General features: G+C 45.7%; 1 protein-coding gene and 1 long non-coding RNA gene across 3 annotated transcripts in view; one reads left to right on the top strand and one right to left on the bottom strand.

Moving 5' to 3' along the window:
• Positions 1-17069, bottom strand: part of LOC115075533 — a 120731-nt gene that overhangs the window by 3246 nt on the left and 100416 nt on the right. The window lies entirely within an intron of this gene.
• Positions 10766-17069, top strand: part of CARNS1 (carnosine synthase 1) — an 89171-nt gene continuing 82867 nt past the window's right edge. Inside the window, exon 1 of one of the 2 annotated variants that reach the window (XM_029575988.1) lies at positions 10766-11077. In XM_029575988.1, the coding sequence (XP_029431848.1) occupies positions 10958-11077 (120 nt within the window). In that variant the 5' untranslated portion in view covers positions 10766-10957. The remainder of the gene's footprint in view (positions 11078-17069) is intronic. The other variant, XM_029575989.1, reaches the window with a different exon arrangement.

Below are 17069 nucleotides of genomic sequence, written 5' to 3' on the forward strand. Positions count from 1 at the left end.
CAAGCAGGCCGATGTCTGGGACTGGATTTTTGCTGAAATTTCTGGTGTAGAAAGGTAGATCTGGGAGTCATCACCATAAAATTGGTACCGAAAGCCATGAGAGGAAATCAGAGCACCAAGGGAATTTGTATAACCCCACCCCGGTATGCCTGTCCTGCATAGGTGGGGTCATAAACATACGTGTAGTCTCTTCAGACCAAGGACCCTGGCCAGCTCTTTCAGTGTAGATCGATCAGCTTGGGGAAGAAAGGTTTCCTTTTGGGTCCCAGTGCAGGGGTGGCTAACTCCCTTCCTGAAATTTCCTGGGAGAGAGGTAATTTCTATCCACTGGGTGCTGAGTGCCCAAATAAACACACTGGAGCCACTAGACTATTGTTCAAATATAAAATCTTTACTGCTAACACTGATGGAATAATGGCACAATAAATAGGTTTCCAGCACCACAGTCTTCCTGATTCTTTTTTATAATTCCTTTATTCTCTATCTGTTCAGGAGTCTTTTAAGTGGGCAAGGGAACTTTCCCCCCTCCTGGATTTGGAAAATGGTAGTCTCAGGGGGCAGGGCAACCTTTAGATGACTGGGAACCCCTTCCAAGATGGCCAAAAATTCTGTCTCTGCACAGAGAGCAAATCCTCTCTCTCCCTAGGGCTGAAAGACTCCGGATGGGTGTTCTCCAAACTGTAAATATGTTCTTACTCACAGTTAGTAGTTCCTTTTCTTTTAACTTGATGGGGATCCCTGTTGGGAGGGATCCTGGATGGAACTGCAGCTTCACAGTCCATGGATGGGTAGGAAGAGGGGCAGAAAACACTTCCTCTCAAGTCTTCAAAAATAACTTCTTCTGGTTCCCAAAAAAGAAATAACACCGGAGCTGCCCCTTCCAATGGGCACCACCACTTCTGGGGCTGGTCTTCCCTATCCCTGGGCATCCTGAACACAGGGATCCCCCATTCCCAGAATCCAGGAAAGGCCCAGGTGTCCAGCAAGGCTCCTACCAAGTAAAATTCCAAAAGCCAAAATATTCCCAGGACAACCACTCTCCACCTTGTGAGAAGAGGACAGCAGTGGAGCCCTTCACCTGTTCCCAAGGAGCCCAGGCCCCCAGGAAGGCCAAAAATACAACTTGAGGAAAAATCTACAACCTTCCTTCTGAACTGCAAACTTAGAGTGCCCCCAGAGCCCTTGGCAAAGCTCTGCTATAAAACCTCTGAGTGGGACGTTCATTTCAGCACCCAAGGGGAGGGGCTGCATATGAATGGATCCTCCCCTAATTATTAAATTTATTCCTATCAATAACTGCATTAGTACTATTTCCCAGAGCTTATTGGTAACCCAAAAGGATACTCAGGACGGAGCCCTGAGGCACACCAACTGACAGTGGAATGGCGGTAGAGGAGGAACCACCAGAGGAAATGCTAAAAGTACGATGGAAGAGGTCAAAAGAGAACCAAGCAAGACAAAGTCCCGAAATCCAAGTGAGGACAGAGTATTGAGAAGTAGGTGGTGATCCACAGTGTCAAAAGCAGCAGACGGGTCAAGGAGGATAAGGACAGAGTAAAGACCTTTGGCTTCAGTCATCAACAGGTCACTGGAAACTTTGCCAATGGCTGTTTCGGTTGAATGTAGAAGGTGAAAATCAGGCTGGAGCGGATCAAGAATGGTTTGAGATGTAAGAACGTCAAGACAGTGTTGGTGAACAGCACAATCAAGTAGTTTGGAGGGAGAAGGGAGATGGGATGATAGTTGGCAGGACAGGTAGGATCCAGTGAGGGTTTTTTAAGGGGTGGTATGATTATAGCACGTTTGAAGGCAGCAGGAACAGTAGCAGTGGAGAGTGATAGATTGAGGATCTTCACCTCAGCAACAGGTCTCCTGCCTTGCAGTGCATGTTGCCAACATTCCTGATTCCTGCGCCCAGCCTTGCCCCTTTCAGCCTTGTCCTACAGCCTCATTCTTCTAACTCATCTCATCCAGTTTCCTCAGTGTATCTTCATCCCCCCTTGGCTTGCTTCTCTGGATCTTGATGTCTTGCCTGGACATCTCTGACCATGATTACTTGTCGCCTGGGTCTGACCTCTAGCCTGGATTGACTATTCTTTCTAGCTGCCTGCTCCGACCTTGGCCTGCCCTGTCTCTGGTGTGTCTCTGGACTCTAGTTATCACCACTGCCCTAGGGACACACCTAAGTTCTACCAACCACCAGAACCCAAGGCCTTAACTTGCAGGGGAAGCGGCTGGCAAAGGTAACGCTCCAGACTGTCCCACTACAGGGAGGGTTTGCCAGCTGCCGGTGTAGGTCTCTGGGGTTTGCTCTCAAGGTTGCGTCAACTATGCCACAGCACTAAGGACTCACACATCTACTACCCTTCACAGCCTAGAGAGGTCACTCTGCATTGATCTAAATAAAACTTCATCTACCAGTGGTCTGTCCCACCTGCTACTGCCTCCCCCCCCCCCTCCATCTTACACATTCTGAGGTCAATATTTATGTCATGGTGGTGCAGGCTGGGGTCAGGACCGTAGGGCAAAGCTTGGGTTTATCTTCGGCCTAGCCAGCCCCCTCCCCTGCATTACCCAGTTAAAATTAGCTGGGTAAGTCTGTTCACGAAGATCACTGTCCAAAACTTAAAAAGTTATCTGGGTAACTTCACCCAGATACTTACATGGGTAAGTCCCACTGAATATTCTGACCAGGTAACTTCTCAAATGCTACACCACTCAGAATGGACTTTCTGTTTCCTGCCCCTTTCTTCAGCCTATACATGTTATTGACTACACAATCTGCTTACTGGCCCATCCTGCACACTATTTAGTGCTCTCTCCCTCCCACCCCCTCAGCCGTGTCCCATCCATTCCCCAACCTTATGCACGCTATTTATTGCCCCATCTACTCTTGTATCCATGGCAAAAGCTGAGGTCAGTCTACAGCTCACTTACAAAGAGCTGAACAAGTAACAGCCTGAAATGGTCACTTTGAACACCATCCTAGCGGCTGATCTCCAACCTCCCCAACTAACCCTGTCACAATCTGCAGAAATTTACAAACCTTATATGTTAACTCCATTGTTCCCAATGTAATAAATGCCTTTACAATTTAAAACATTATATGTAATACATTTCTGTCTTCACCACACAGAAGCCTCTATCCCCTCAAAATTATCAATAACCAATCACAGAGAGGAAATAACTTATTTATTATCAAGCCATCATTATACTAATATTTAAACCAAGAGAACAACGTCATCAGAACTTAGTGCAAACCTTTTTTAATCCACTGTCTCTCGCCACGCAAATGTTTTTAACAGTTTGTTTATTTTAGGATTAATATCTGAACAACTGAGGCGTCTTTAAGGATTTGTCATTATGAGGTGTTCCCTGACGAATGCTGATGACAGCCGAAACATGGTCCATGTTGGGCAGTGTTTGAAACGCTACAGTGGGAGCTAAGTAATTTTTTTATAGAGAATAATTGACAATAAAACAAAATAAAACCTTTTTCTGGGTTTGGGGAAATTGGTTTTTAAATGGATTAAATACATTTGTGGGTGAGTTGTGAGCAACAATGTCAAATGATTACAGTGAAGTGCTGGACAAACGGCTGATACTGTTGGTGGCCCATGACGTTGTTCTCTTGGTTTAAATATTAGTATAATGATGGTTTGATAATAAATACGTTATTTCCTCTCTTGATACATGTCTGTCTTTACATTATAACTTTTGGTCTCGCTGAAGTTGATCGGGCGTGTCTCTCACTTTCTCTTCTCCTGTAATTAGTCTCCTTGCTAGGTCCTGTAATGAGATTACAGAGTGTGCACTGGCTCCCTATCAGGGGTGTGACAGCAGGCCCTGGTCAGCACTGTATTTACTCATTAAATAACACGTCCACCCTTCTCAAGGATGGTCTGGCATTGATATAGTCCAACATTGCAGCTGTAAGTCCCTGCTCCTATCACATCAGTCATTCAGATTTTATATTAACACTTCTGAAGAAGAAGAAAGGGTTGATTTAATAAAGGTTTCTACCCACCTTGTGCCTTGGGAGAAACAGCACCCATGCTCTTACCAGTGGAATAGGTGGATAATATTAGATACTGTTCCTACTGCAATCTGCAAGGTGAACACTCCAGATGGAGTGAAAAAAAGTGATCTGGATAGGCTCAACAAATGGTCCTGAGTTTTGCAGCTAAGTTTTCATTTAAAAAGAGGACATAGTTATGTATTCAGGGTGCAAAGGTTCAAGACAGCAGAGTGTGATGGAGTGGTGATGTGCACCAAATTGGAGAGAGATGGTGGGGTGATGATCATATCTGAAGATCTCAAGCTCACAAAACAGTGCATTGGCCAATTCCCCAAAGAGCAAAGGGAGAGGTATAGCCAGTAGGAGATGATAATGACTCTGTACTGGTCTGTTTTGGAGTGATGTGTAATGTAGGCAGTCCAGAGAAGAGCTACCCAAGTGGTATAGAACCTGGTACACAAGTCCAAGGAGATTTAGGGGCCTCTATATCTATATTCTAGAGAGTTTCATTGCAAGGCTCCAGAGACAGTGGCAATTCCTATTCAACAAATGTGTGGATCCTGGACTAACTCTACTTTTTACAGTAACGCCAGGTTAACCATGGCAGTCCTTGTTTTTCACTTGCTAATTTCTCTAGAACTGTGAGAAACTTAGGGCTGTGCTTTCCAGCCTTTGTATGTGCTTTATGTTAATCTATACATGCTGACAGGTGATCTCCCATGTGAGTATTCCCCTGGGATGTTTGTTGATCTCTCTGCTTCACTCTAATATACTTCACCGCCTTGCCAGATGGAAGTTATCAATACTTGTAAAAACTGTCTGCATTTTCTCTTGACCTGGCAATTTCCTTCTGCTTCTTTGGTTCTTCTAGCTCAGTCAGAACCGGGACTGGGCTCCAGCGCCATGAGCCTTCATTCACAACTACCCAGGGATGTGTTTTTTTGCCTCTATTTTATATCCTCTCCCAGTTTACATTAGTTCAATCATTGCAGCTATATTTCTTGGCTGGTGGGGGGCACAGGGAGCTGGGGGAGCATGCACCAGAGCTCCTTCCAGAACCTGCAATCAGGGGCACTGAATCCTTCCACTAGGTGGCGCTGTTGTGCAATGACTGGGGGCTTCCGCCACCCAAGAGCTGTGAATTCTGCCTCTACAGCATCCCCAGCCTCGGCCGAGCTGGACAATGAAACCCAGATCTCTCCCACACAGCTGCTGAACCACCAGACAGTTGCCAAGTGTGCTCAGAACTGACTTTCTAGTATGAAAGTTAGTTCTAGTACTGACTTTCATACTAGTAGCCTGACTTTCTAGGATGAAAAGAAATGTTGGTTTTATTTAGAAAATCACTACACTGATTAAAAACAACTTTTTCAAAAACTTTTGAGATGAAAGCCACATTTGAGACAGGCCTGTGATGATTTGAGTCAGAAGGGTCCAGTCCCTATTTCTTCAAGGCCAAATCTGGGCTTGCTTCAAGGCTGGGGAACAGAGCCCTAATCCAAGCTGGTATTAACCATAGCTGAGCCATGTTCTGCCTTTTTAATTAAGGAAGATGGCACTGGACCTATGGAAGAGGTAGTGGCCCACTTATCCTGCAAAATGTTCTAAACGAAGAATGGAGAAGTTGGATTAGATGAAGAGAACTTATTAGATGAAGAGAACTTACTAACAAATACAGGAGAGGAGACAGAGGGACTCATCATCGTTTATTTATTACATGCTCTTCCAACGAGTGAGCTCACATGAGTTACAAGACAACAGGGCCATGGAGGCTAACTTCAAGGCTTCCATATAACATAACGATGGATTACAAACGGGCAGGGGGAACAGAAGGCCAAAAAAAACCAAACCCAAAACAGTTTAAAAGACAAACAAGCACCGCAAATTGTAATGTGGAGACAGTGAACTATGTTGAAGGGCAAGCCTCGTGAAACAGCCAGGTTTGCAGTTTTTTCCTGAATGCTATGGGGATCTGGTCCAGTGACAAGTAGTTCCAGTGGGTGAATGTTTTCTTCCTTGTGCTAGCAAGCCACATTTCCTCGGGAGCAGGCACTTCCTCCCCCATCCCACCCCAAGGAAATGTTAGAGAAGTCATCACAGGCGAGTCCATCTCTCAGCCAGGTAGAAAAGGATGTCTGAAAGTTTTCGTCAAAATGATCAGCTGAAGGACTCACTGAGCTCCTTGCTTATTTAATTTGTTAATAAATTCACAGTTTTGAACAGCTGATTATCCACATTATTTAATGGACTTTTGAAAATGTATAGGTATGAATATTTGTCAAATATAAAGAGGAATTAGACGTAGAATTATCTTTCCAGGACGTTCAGTGTTGTAACTGCCTCTTCCGAAGGCGTAAACCACGGTGAAGCCATGAATGATGGTCCTTCTGACTAATTTCATGTGACTATAAAGGAGCTGCTATGTCTGTAGCACTAGCCAAAGTCTCATTCCAAACTGCAGCTTGTGATTCAAGGGGCAAGTCAGAAAAATTGGCAGGAAAGTTTAACTTAGACTCTAACAATTCCATATCAATGTGACATAGATTCCTGAAATCCACACGCTGCCTAGGTCGAGTGGTGGTGGTTGAACTAGAAAAAGAAAAAGTGATTGATCGATGATCGGTCCAGAGAAGTATCCCACTCGTGGACCACTCCTCCACTGACCCCTTTACTATGCCTGTGACTCTTGCTGCTATTGGTCACATCCTACTGCCCTACTTTCAAACCTACCTCCACCCTCTTTCTCCTCCCCCCTTTCCCTTTCCCTTTTTTAGGCAGCTCCAGGACTGGTGCCTAATTATGTGGCCTGCCCTCTGGCTGGCTAGGTCTTCTTGGATCAGTGGAAAGGAATCTGCTGGATGCAACTACTGGGACAGAGCCTGATCCTACTTCTTTTGCTTCGGTCTAGGACCCATAAGCCCTCATTTGCAGCTATCCAGGATCTTTCCCCCCCCCCCTATTTTGAATCCTCTCCCAACTCATCCAGCCCGGCCATTGCTGGGAGTCATGTACCAGGGCTCCTTCTGGGGCCTTGCAGTTAGGGGGCCTGAAATCTGTCGCATGATGGCTGCGGGTGATGGTTCTGTGGCCCCTTCAGCCCTGGCTGGCCTAGGGTGGTGGAGGAGCCCTGGTTCTCTGCAGGGCAGTGGGCAATGCCGATGCCAGACTGGGCCCCCTTTGATGTAATGTTTATAAAGAGATCTCTTTTATTTCTGTAATCACTCGCATTTGCTGGGAAAGCAGGGATTTAATCCAAGATTTTATGTTGAAAGATAAAATGTTTTATTCCAGAGTCTCTTTTGTCTTTTAGGAGATAAAAAGATTTTTCCTCAAATCCCCCATCTGTCGGGAGGTGAAGGATTGATTCCTAGACTTTATCATCTGTTCAGAGAGAATTTATTCTCATCTTGTGCCGTCTGAGGCTCACAATCCATTTGTAGCCCTTTCAAGCAATTGTTTTTACGAATGTGCAAAAACATAAAATGAAACGAATTGGTGACTGCTAAGAAGAGGCAACAACATCTGGCTCCTGCTGTTGGAAACTCAGATCCCCTGCTGAGGTGGCTCCATGAGGCACTGGGTGGCACTTGCTCAGAGTTATTTCATATCCATGGCAGGCAGCAGGCATTGCCAAGGGCTGGCAGCCAGCATATGTGGCTTATTTACCCAGCAGCTGCAGCCCACACCCTTCCCTAGTGATAAGACTCTGCTCAGGGCACACAGGAGTCTCACCTCTACTCAGAAGGGTTTGTACGACTGCCATTATTCCGGAGGTTCCCACGTCTACTCTTTTTCTGGAGGAGCTCATTCTGCTTTTAGTGTTATTTTCTTGAAAAATTGATCATCTTTGAACACTTGCATTTTCAACATACCATGTTACAGCTTTTCCCAATATATTGCCCACACTATATTGCCTGGGTACAGCTTGACAGTAATTCCAGTCCGCTCCATGCTCCGCACAAAAGAGTACATCCCTGACGCGTACCTGAGTCACACCTCCCCATCTGCAAAAACTGCTGGGGGGGGAGTCAAACACATCCTGGGTAAACTTTCAAAACTTGGGTGCCTTATACAGGTAAAAATAGATGTAGGAAGCACCCCCTCCTCCCCCCAAAAATATGGTGCACTCTTTTGGAGTTTGGTAGTGATACAAGAGGCTCTGGGTGGGGGAGAGCCAGGGATGATCGTGATTGCCTTGCTCGAGAAATGTTTTAAAGAGTTGTTAATGTAGTACAACTAAAACACCACCGGATGGCATTTTATATGCACGAGCATTTTGTTAATGTGATAATGTGATGCTGGGAAAATAGTGGGTATATTCCCTTAAAGGCTTGGGGTGTTGTGATTGGGTGATCCAGGTTTAGCAGGATTTATAAAAGGTTGGAGTTTTGATGGGTGTTTTCCCTTTCTGTACCTGGAGTGGCCAGCCTGTGGGATGGTAGGCCCAGGGATCGTCCCAGTTGGGAGTGGGACCCTGTAGAGCCTTTTACCCTCAAGGGGAGAGGCCTGAGATTGCAAAGAAGGAGAGGCCTCCTCCTCTTCCTCCTCCTCCCCCCCTCCCCCACCCCGAGGATGGCTTACCAGCATGGCAAAACGGAGAGGCCAGTGGCCATGTAAATCAAGATGCATGGCCCCAGTCCAAGCCAGGAACTGCTCGGGGTGTGACCATTTTCAAGAGCCCACAAAGATGGAAGGGATGTCCCATCAGTGTGTCACATAGTGTTAAGTAAGCCCTATCCCAGTGGCTGGATTGCACTTTTTTGCATGTACTTTTGTCCACATACAAAGGAAGTGCCTGGGTGGGATGTTTCAGAGACATGATTGAATACAACACGCATACATTTAATTTACAAAGAAATCCATGCATCGTAGGTGTATTGCTAAAGCCCCTAACTTATATCAACATTTTAAAACATGTGAGCGGATGTGCAGGCCTTTAGCTGCATTAACAACCTGATATTCAAAGTATGCAGGTGTGTGCAGTTTGAAAATCAGCTTGCTTTGTAAGGGTTTTTGAAAAATGTACCCTGTTTTTTGGCCTGTTTCTTCCTCCTTTCTCATTCCAGATCAGTCAGAACCATGACTGGGATCTAGTACTATGATCCTTCATTCACAACTATCCAGTGTTTTTTCCCCCTATTTTAAACCACCCAGCCTTCAACTGTTCCTAGTCTAGTCAAAGCAGTGACATTCCTGGGGCCGGGAGCAATGCACCAGGCTCTGTCCAGGATCCTGTATCATGAATGCTAAATCTGACCACCAGGTGTCGCCCTTAACAAGGACCATGACTCCCTCATCAAGGGCACGGTGAATACTTCCTCCACACTATCCCCAGTCCCAACTGACCCGGGATAAGGAAGATGCAGTCTGGGACTCAAACCAGGTACCTCCAGATGACAGTGCACAGCAGTGCCACTGGGCCAGCCCAAAATATATTTGTTTATGGCCATCCTCACTAATAGCCCGATATTATAAGGTGCATTGGGTTGTTCGCACATGCTAGTGAGCGGTTATCGGCACAAAAATATGCACACAACTTTACTTCAGATTTAGGGAAGGAATTGTGCATACTATTTCAGAGTTTTGCGCTCATAAATCCCCCAGCTCCCCTCAAGTTTAAAATGCGCACGAGCATTCAGCCTGTGCTGAGCATTTTAATTCATTTTCCAGTCAGTACATTTTTAAATTCCTGATGCAATAGCATAGCATGAATTAGCTTTCTGCATCAGAGTTTAAAAAATATTTAACCTCTGCATTAAATTATGCACTGACCTTATTGCATCAGCTATTACCCCCAGCCCTACCCCCCAGAGCAGAGAAGTGCTGGAAAGGTAACTCCTAGTCTGAGGTGGAGTAGGGTTTCCAGGACTATTGCTGGTCTCTGGGCGGAAGCGGGAGTTCCAGTGCCAATATCTGTATTGGGCACTGGTGCACAGAAAGCATGGTTTGTGTGCAAAGATCATGTTTTTATGTGTGCTACATATATTTTTGTGCGCATTTTCAGGTTTGCGCACATTTTTAAACTCTGCATCGATTGTTGCAATTTTTCCAAAAGCGTGCTTTAAGATATTGTGCACTGAACTTTAATACACAGCTTTACCATACTGTTTATTACATCGGCTTGTAAAAAACTAATTCATGAGGGCGGGACAGGATGACATGCTGAATGATTTTTTATTTATTTTTATATTCCGCTTTTCACACTTTTTTTCAGCACTTATTTCATGAGCCTTATCTAAATAAGAGGGTCACACCTTTTCTCAACATTTTTTTCAGGTATTAGGTATTAAAATTTGTGTTATTTAGACAAGTGTAGTTTCGATTATATATGAACATTTTTTTTTTAATTTGGCACTGATTCTATCACATTTTTGGTTACTTTTATCCCACTCCTCATTTTTTAGCAAATTATATTCCTCTTCTTGTTGACAGACAGAATGCTTCACGGTAGATGGTCAGTGACATTCTCAAAGCTGTAACAGGATCAGAGGGATAAACCAGGTCACCGATAAAAGTTCACTTGCAAATGTTCTCTTGAGGTCACACTAACTGGTGCTGTACCAGGATTCATGCAGCCAGCCTTAGAGCACCACTGGATCCCCATCCCAGCACACCAGTGCCAAGAATCACATCCACAGTCTCAGTGAGATCCATATAAAGGTGCAGGGCTTTTCTCCAATCAGCACAAGACAGACACCAGCACCACCGAATCTCACTTTCAGTCCCTAAGCACAGCAGGGTCTGCACATCAATTCCCACTCCCGCTCTGTGAGTGCAGTGGGAAAGGGCCGCCCAGCCTCTGGCACTGCTCTGGTATTTTCCATCTGTCCAGCATGGGGTGGGCTGTGCTTCTCTTGCAGTCTGCCTTGGTAGGGTGCAACGATCCTTGATAAGCTGAGAAGCCAGCAGCGCATGCTCTGCATAGTTACTATATAAGTAATGCACTCACTAATCCCTAGCATTGGGAGCAAGGCAAGTGCTCTCCTCTCTCTCTCCTCCTCCTCCTCTTCTCCTACTCGGACACCGGGATATCCACCGACTCCTTTTCCTCACATCACGGTAAGAAAACAAAATAAGATCATTTAGATATATTTTGGTGTTGCCTTTGCTTAAGCAAAGAACTGAAAACTTAGTCACAATGTTTTTGTAAATTACACTGTATGCATTAAGACAGTAAAAGTTTACTCTTCAAAAAGGTTATTTCATGGATCAGGTCTTCCTTGCACTTCTGGGGAGGTAGCACTGAGGACTGCTTATTCCATGCTCGAGAAAGTGTTTCAAGCTTTTCACTGACACCCTGTCTGAAGCACTGATTCTAGTTACCGTCCACAGATGTGCTTATAAGCAGAATGCTTTTACACCCGGAATCACTTCCATAAAACCAGCAAGCCGGGACTTTCAAAAGGTGCCCTTAGAAGCAAAACGTTCCATTTGTAAGAAGAATAAAGAAATAATAATATTAATAATGCTAAAAAGTGATATTATTTGGAGTTATAAAATCCCAGCATGATCCGCAGTTGTTAGTACTACAGAAATATGTGTGCAGCCACCTCAAGGTTGGATGGCTCCACAGCACAGTTCTATACCCAAATTCCATTAAAGCCTTCAAGGCAAAAGATTATTACCCAATTGTAGTTGTGTAAATGGAGACACAGGGTGAGAAGGTCTCTTGCTCAAGGTCAGCACTGGAAAGACTGCTGGGGCACAGGGAGTCGGGACCTACATGTGAAGTTTAGCTGAATAAGTGTCAGTGGAGTCTTTTAACTATCTAAAGCTAAGTATGCAAGCTCATAATGCTCATATTTGCCTGCAGAAAAAGAGGCCTTCTGGGCAGTGCATTATAAATCTCCACAGGGAATTAAATATGTAAAAGAATATGCAGGTAACTGTCAGGTTGATAATGCATGCGACTTTATGCCATCGTTTTGAAAGGGGTAAATTTGCATGGGTACATGGCAAAAGTCTTTGATTGAACTCGCCCCAAACTGATCTCCTCTCCAGTCCTTGGCATGGAATAGAGGGGAGGGGGGCAGTGCTTCTACCCCCTGTGTTTTACACTCTTCCTCAGCATCCCCTGCCTTTTATGCCCCCAGACCCAGCATCCTCCCCCCCCACTTCCTCCCATCCCCGCTATCATCCTTTCCCTTGCTTCTTGAACCCCCTTCATCCCCAGCATCTGCCGTCTGCTTTTCCCTTCCCCCGCTAGCATTTACCTCTTGCTTTCCCCACCCACTACCGCTGCCACATCTGCCCATCCCCCAAGCTCTGCCTGTTTAGTGATAGAGCAGCAGATCAGCCACAAGTGCCAGGCTGCAAGTCTGAACGGGCAGCAAGGGCTGGCACCGACGGGGAGGAGGGGCCAATTGGCAACATGGGCGCCCACGGCTGCTCCCAATCTCCTGCCGGGTCTGAGCTATGGTATGCATGGCCACTTAACCCTTTGAGCCCTAGGTTCCTATGGCGATAAACCCGTAGCTCCTCGGGAAAACCAATAATTTTTGTCAATGTGCTATTTTTAATAAATCAGTATGGGGCCGATTTTTAATCCTACGAGCGCGGGGCACATTTGTGCGCGCTACCAAATGTGCACCCGATTTTATAACATGCGCGCACTGCCGCGCACATGTTTCACTATCAGCGACCGGTCTCCAAAAGAGAGTGAAACTAGTAGGGAGGGTTAGGAGGTGAACAGTGCCATAAATGCAGACATTTAACTAACGTTTGTGGTTTAACTTTGTAACACTGATAATAACAACGCAGCTGCAAAACATTACAGTTCTCATCGGTAACCCACAACCTCATTTCTTTTCCATGCCCACGGGCCCCTTGCTCCTGGGTGCCATCTCATGTAACTTTTTGGGAGGGGATAAGTGGAATCCCATTGGGTCACGGTCTCTTTCCCCTTCTTATCCCAAGGGTTGGGTCCTTTCTGTTAGGGGGGGGGGGGAATGGATAGCCTTCTAGGCCCAAGGCATAGGTGAACTCTTGTGTGTGTTACCATAGCTCTTTGGGACAGGTACTGTGACAAAACTGGCTGGACTCACTGGATGGATGTGCAAATTAAAGTTTACTGTGATTTCCTTTCAAAGAATCAATAGGAGCAAATAATAAAGAATCCATTTACATTCAGCTTCTTTAGGCTTATGGGAGCACAGGTTCAAGTTGTGTCTTCCTCTGTGGAAGGGTCCCCTTGTACTGAAGCTTGGAGTGTTTTATCACCCAGGGTGTGGTAAGCATATGTGCCTCAAGGTAGCAGGGGTGTTGTAACCAGGGCGGATGTCCCCTTCCCCACATTGTACTGAAGCTTGGAGTGTTTTATCACCCAGGGTGTGGTAAGCATATGTGCCTCAAGGTAGCAGGGGTGTCGTAACCAGGGCGGATGTCCCCTTCCCCACATTGTACTGAAGCTTGGAGTGTTTTATCACCCAGGGTGTGGTAAGCATATGTGCCTCAAGGTAGCAGGGGTGTCGTAACCAGGGCGGATGTCCCCTTCCCCACATTGTACTGAAGCTTGGAGTGTTTTATCACCCAGGGTGTGGTAAGCATATGTGCCTCAAGGTAGCAGGGGTGTCGTAACCAGGGCGGATGTCCCCTTCCCCACATTGTACTGAAGCTTGGAGTGTTATATCACCCAGGGTGTGGTAAGCATATGTGCCTCAAGGTAACAGGGGTGTCGTAACCAGGGCGGATGTCCCCTTCCCCACATTGTACTGAAGCTTGGAGTGTTATATCACCCAGGGTGTGGTAAGCATATGTGCCTCAAGGTAACAGGGGTATCGTAACCAGGGCGGATGTCCCCTTCCCCACATTGTACTGAAGCTTGGAGTGTTATATCACCCAGGGTGTGGTAAGCATATGTGCCTCAAGGTAACAGGGGTGTCGTAACCAGGGCGGATGTCCCCTTCCCCACACTATCTAATGTCCAAGCTGCCTGGGGCCTGCATCCCGGGGGTGGAAATTCTGTTGGGGGTCTCCAGATGTTCTTCAGGTCTCCTCTCCCCTAGTATCCTCTTTAATAGATGGAGTGAGGACCCTTCTGGAGGAAAAGTCTGTACTGGAACAGTTCTCACTGTCCAGCTCGGGGTAAGGAAAGGGGCAGCTTCTTTCCGAAACAATTGGAAAAACAATATCTTGACAAAAAACACGTTGGATCTTCCCTCACTGGTCTCTGCAATCTCCTCCTGCTGGGGTGAAGTGGTGAGCAGACCCCTCTTGCACTTCTGGAAAGGGAATTTCTGTCTCCCAGAAGCACAGGGTATAAACAAGCAAAAATCTTATTAATTTGAGCAAATATAACTCTCTACTTTCTCTCTTCCCTCCGGTCTCTAGTCAGGGCAGTGCCCCTCCCTTCCTTATCTAGGCTTGGGGCCTAATCTCGGAGAGTACACTGAAAACAAATCTATACTGCCTCACCACTCCCTAGGCTAATCTCCCTTACCAGATTGGGATTCTACCACCTTGGCATCCTCGGGGTAAAGGGCTTTTGAGGTGATATTTCCCTCCTAGCTGATAACTAAAGGGTAGGGATCTAGGGCCATCTCGTGGAGGTTTCATAGCCTCTACACTAGCTTTGCTGTATCCTGTAGTGACTTTTCTTGCCAATTTATTAGGCCCTCCTGTGGCCTTTCTTGCCTATGTGTTCTTAGCTTTTTTGTTGCCCTGTTTTAGGCCTTCTAGTAGCCCCTCTTACCTGCGTGTTCTTAGTGTTGCTCTGTCCTGTGTTAGGCCTCGTAGTGGCCCCCAATCCTTGTTGTTCTGTAGTTCTAGTTCCTTGTTTGGTCTGTGGATCTGCTCTGCCTTGTGATTATTTGTCCATCCCTGTCTTGTTGGTGCTCAGTATGTTTGTGTTCAGTATGGAGAGCGCACCTTCCTGTCCCCCTGCTGCTTGCCGGTTCCAGCGGATGACCTGTCCCTAACCCTGTATACTGCCAGCCACCAGCAGCAGAGGGCCCAACCCAAAGGGAAGGTGGTTAGTCAGGCAGAAGATCTAAACCTGTCCTGCCTTCTCCTGACCCCCACATACCCCTGGCCTAGGGCGTACTTTCAAATCAGCCAGCGTGGCCGTCACAGTGTGTGTGTGTGTGTGTGTGTGTGTGAGAGAGCCTGTGTATGTATGTGTGTATGTATGTGTGTATGTGTGTGTGTGTGTGTGTGTGTGTGTGTGTGAATGTGTGTGTGAATGTGTGTTTATATGTGTGTGTATATGTATGTGTGTGTGTGTATGTGTGTGTGTATGTGTGTGTGTATGTGTGTGTATATGTGTGTGTGTGAGAGAGAGCATGTGAGAGTGAGAGTCTGTGTGTGTTTGAGGAAGGAAGGGAAGATGACAGGTGGGGAGAAGAAACACACAAAAAAAGAGACCCTGTAAAAGGAATTAGGAAAAGACCAAGAAGGGGAACATGGAAAAAAAAAAAAGCTAGGACCAACAGATTAGAAAAATAAAATCAGACAACAAAGGTAAAAAAATAAATAAATATTTTGAGTTTGTAGTGATTGGCATGTGCTTTTTTGGGAAAGTGCATTCTATATTTATATTTTCCTTCTTCAGTATTCCACTGATCAGAGTCTGGTTTCGTGGGCTTTCCATTTTATTTTTGGCTGCATGTTTGTAATCTGTAGTCCCTTATTCTGCATTAGGTAAGGGCCAATCGGTTTTCTGCATGTGTGACTGAGGTGCAGGGTTTCTGCCAGCATGTAGTTCTCTGTAGGCATTTGCAGCAGTTCAGCTTGTTCTGTTTCTCTAGTACGTGGTGTATTAATGATCTAATATAATATTTGCATTGTTGCCTTTTCATAGATAAGGTTGCTACTGTTTTGAGTCCTGAGATTTATTGTTGTTATGGTATAGTATGGCAAGTTCTAGGTATCTTTTGTTTTTCAGGGGTTTGTGTTACTTCACAAAGTGTTTGGCAATGAAAGATGTTTGGTTTGCTGAGGCAGAGATGAGTGTGCGTGTGGAAGAGGAGGAGAGTTGAGTGAATGTGCATATACATGAGAGTCTGTGGTGAATGAGAGGAATGTGCGTGTGTGTGTGTGAGAATGAGCATGTATGTGCATGAAAGAGTATGAGAGTGAGCATGCAAGTGTGTTAGTATGTGTGTGTGTGTGAGTGTGTGTGTGTGTGTGTGTGTGTGCATACTGCTACTGGTGCACATGCACATGGCCCCTCCAACAATCAGCAACAATCTCAGGGTGACAACTGGGAATGAAAAGTTTCCAGATATGGGCCCATCCATTGATGGTTCTATGGATTCAGATGGGCCTACAAAAGTGCTGTGCATTCTATGACTTGGTAAAGGAAGTTTCCATTGTCCTGGTAGAGAGAAAGACCCTTACACAAATAAGAGGACAGGCTGTGAACTCTGAATGTCATCTGCTGCGTCTGCAGCCTATGTCATTTTCTCATCATTTTCAGTAAAAATTTAATTTGGATACTCACCCAGAGTCTCCTGTGTAATTATTGGCACTCACATCCTCAGAGGAGAAAGAAAGACTGATACCTCTCCCAGGATTGAGAACTACTTCACCCCTGCTATTCAGGATCTTGGAGGAGAAACTCCTTCTCCCCACCAGGAAAACAACCCGGCCCTGGGGCAAGAGACTTGTGAGTGAGAGAGTTGGAGTTAAAATCAGCCCCCAGATATATACATTATTGTATGGCTCCATTGGTGTTTAATCCTCACCTCAAGACGGGGGTTACATATAAATAGTGTAGGACATGATGTATTCCCGGTGCACTCCAACCTACAGGTGTTCCTTACAAGAATACTCCTTGATGTGTGATGAGTGTTTGTGCGTCTGCAGATTCTTCATCAACTGCCAGGAGATTCTGGACACAGACGCGTGGCTTTGTGCCACCTATCTCCAATAACCCTGTGTACTCTGGTGACCTTAGAAGTTCATCTATGCCACCTTCTGAACTTGCCAGTAAATTTCTTAGAAATGAAAAGCAGTTCAGAGGGAGACAGGAAAAAAACAGGAATAAGCGAGATCCACACTGGGAGCCGGGATATCTCTTGGGACTGGTGGGTTCTAATCCCAGCTCTATCAA

The sequence above is a fragment of the Rhinatrema bivittatum genome, chromosome 13 (genome assembly GCF_901001135.1).
Source record: "Rhinatrema bivittatum chromosome 13, aRhiBiv1.1, whole genome shotgun sequence".
Taxonomy (NCBI): Eukaryota; Metazoa; Chordata; class Amphibia; order Gymnophiona; family Rhinatrematidae; genus Rhinatrema; species Rhinatrema bivittatum.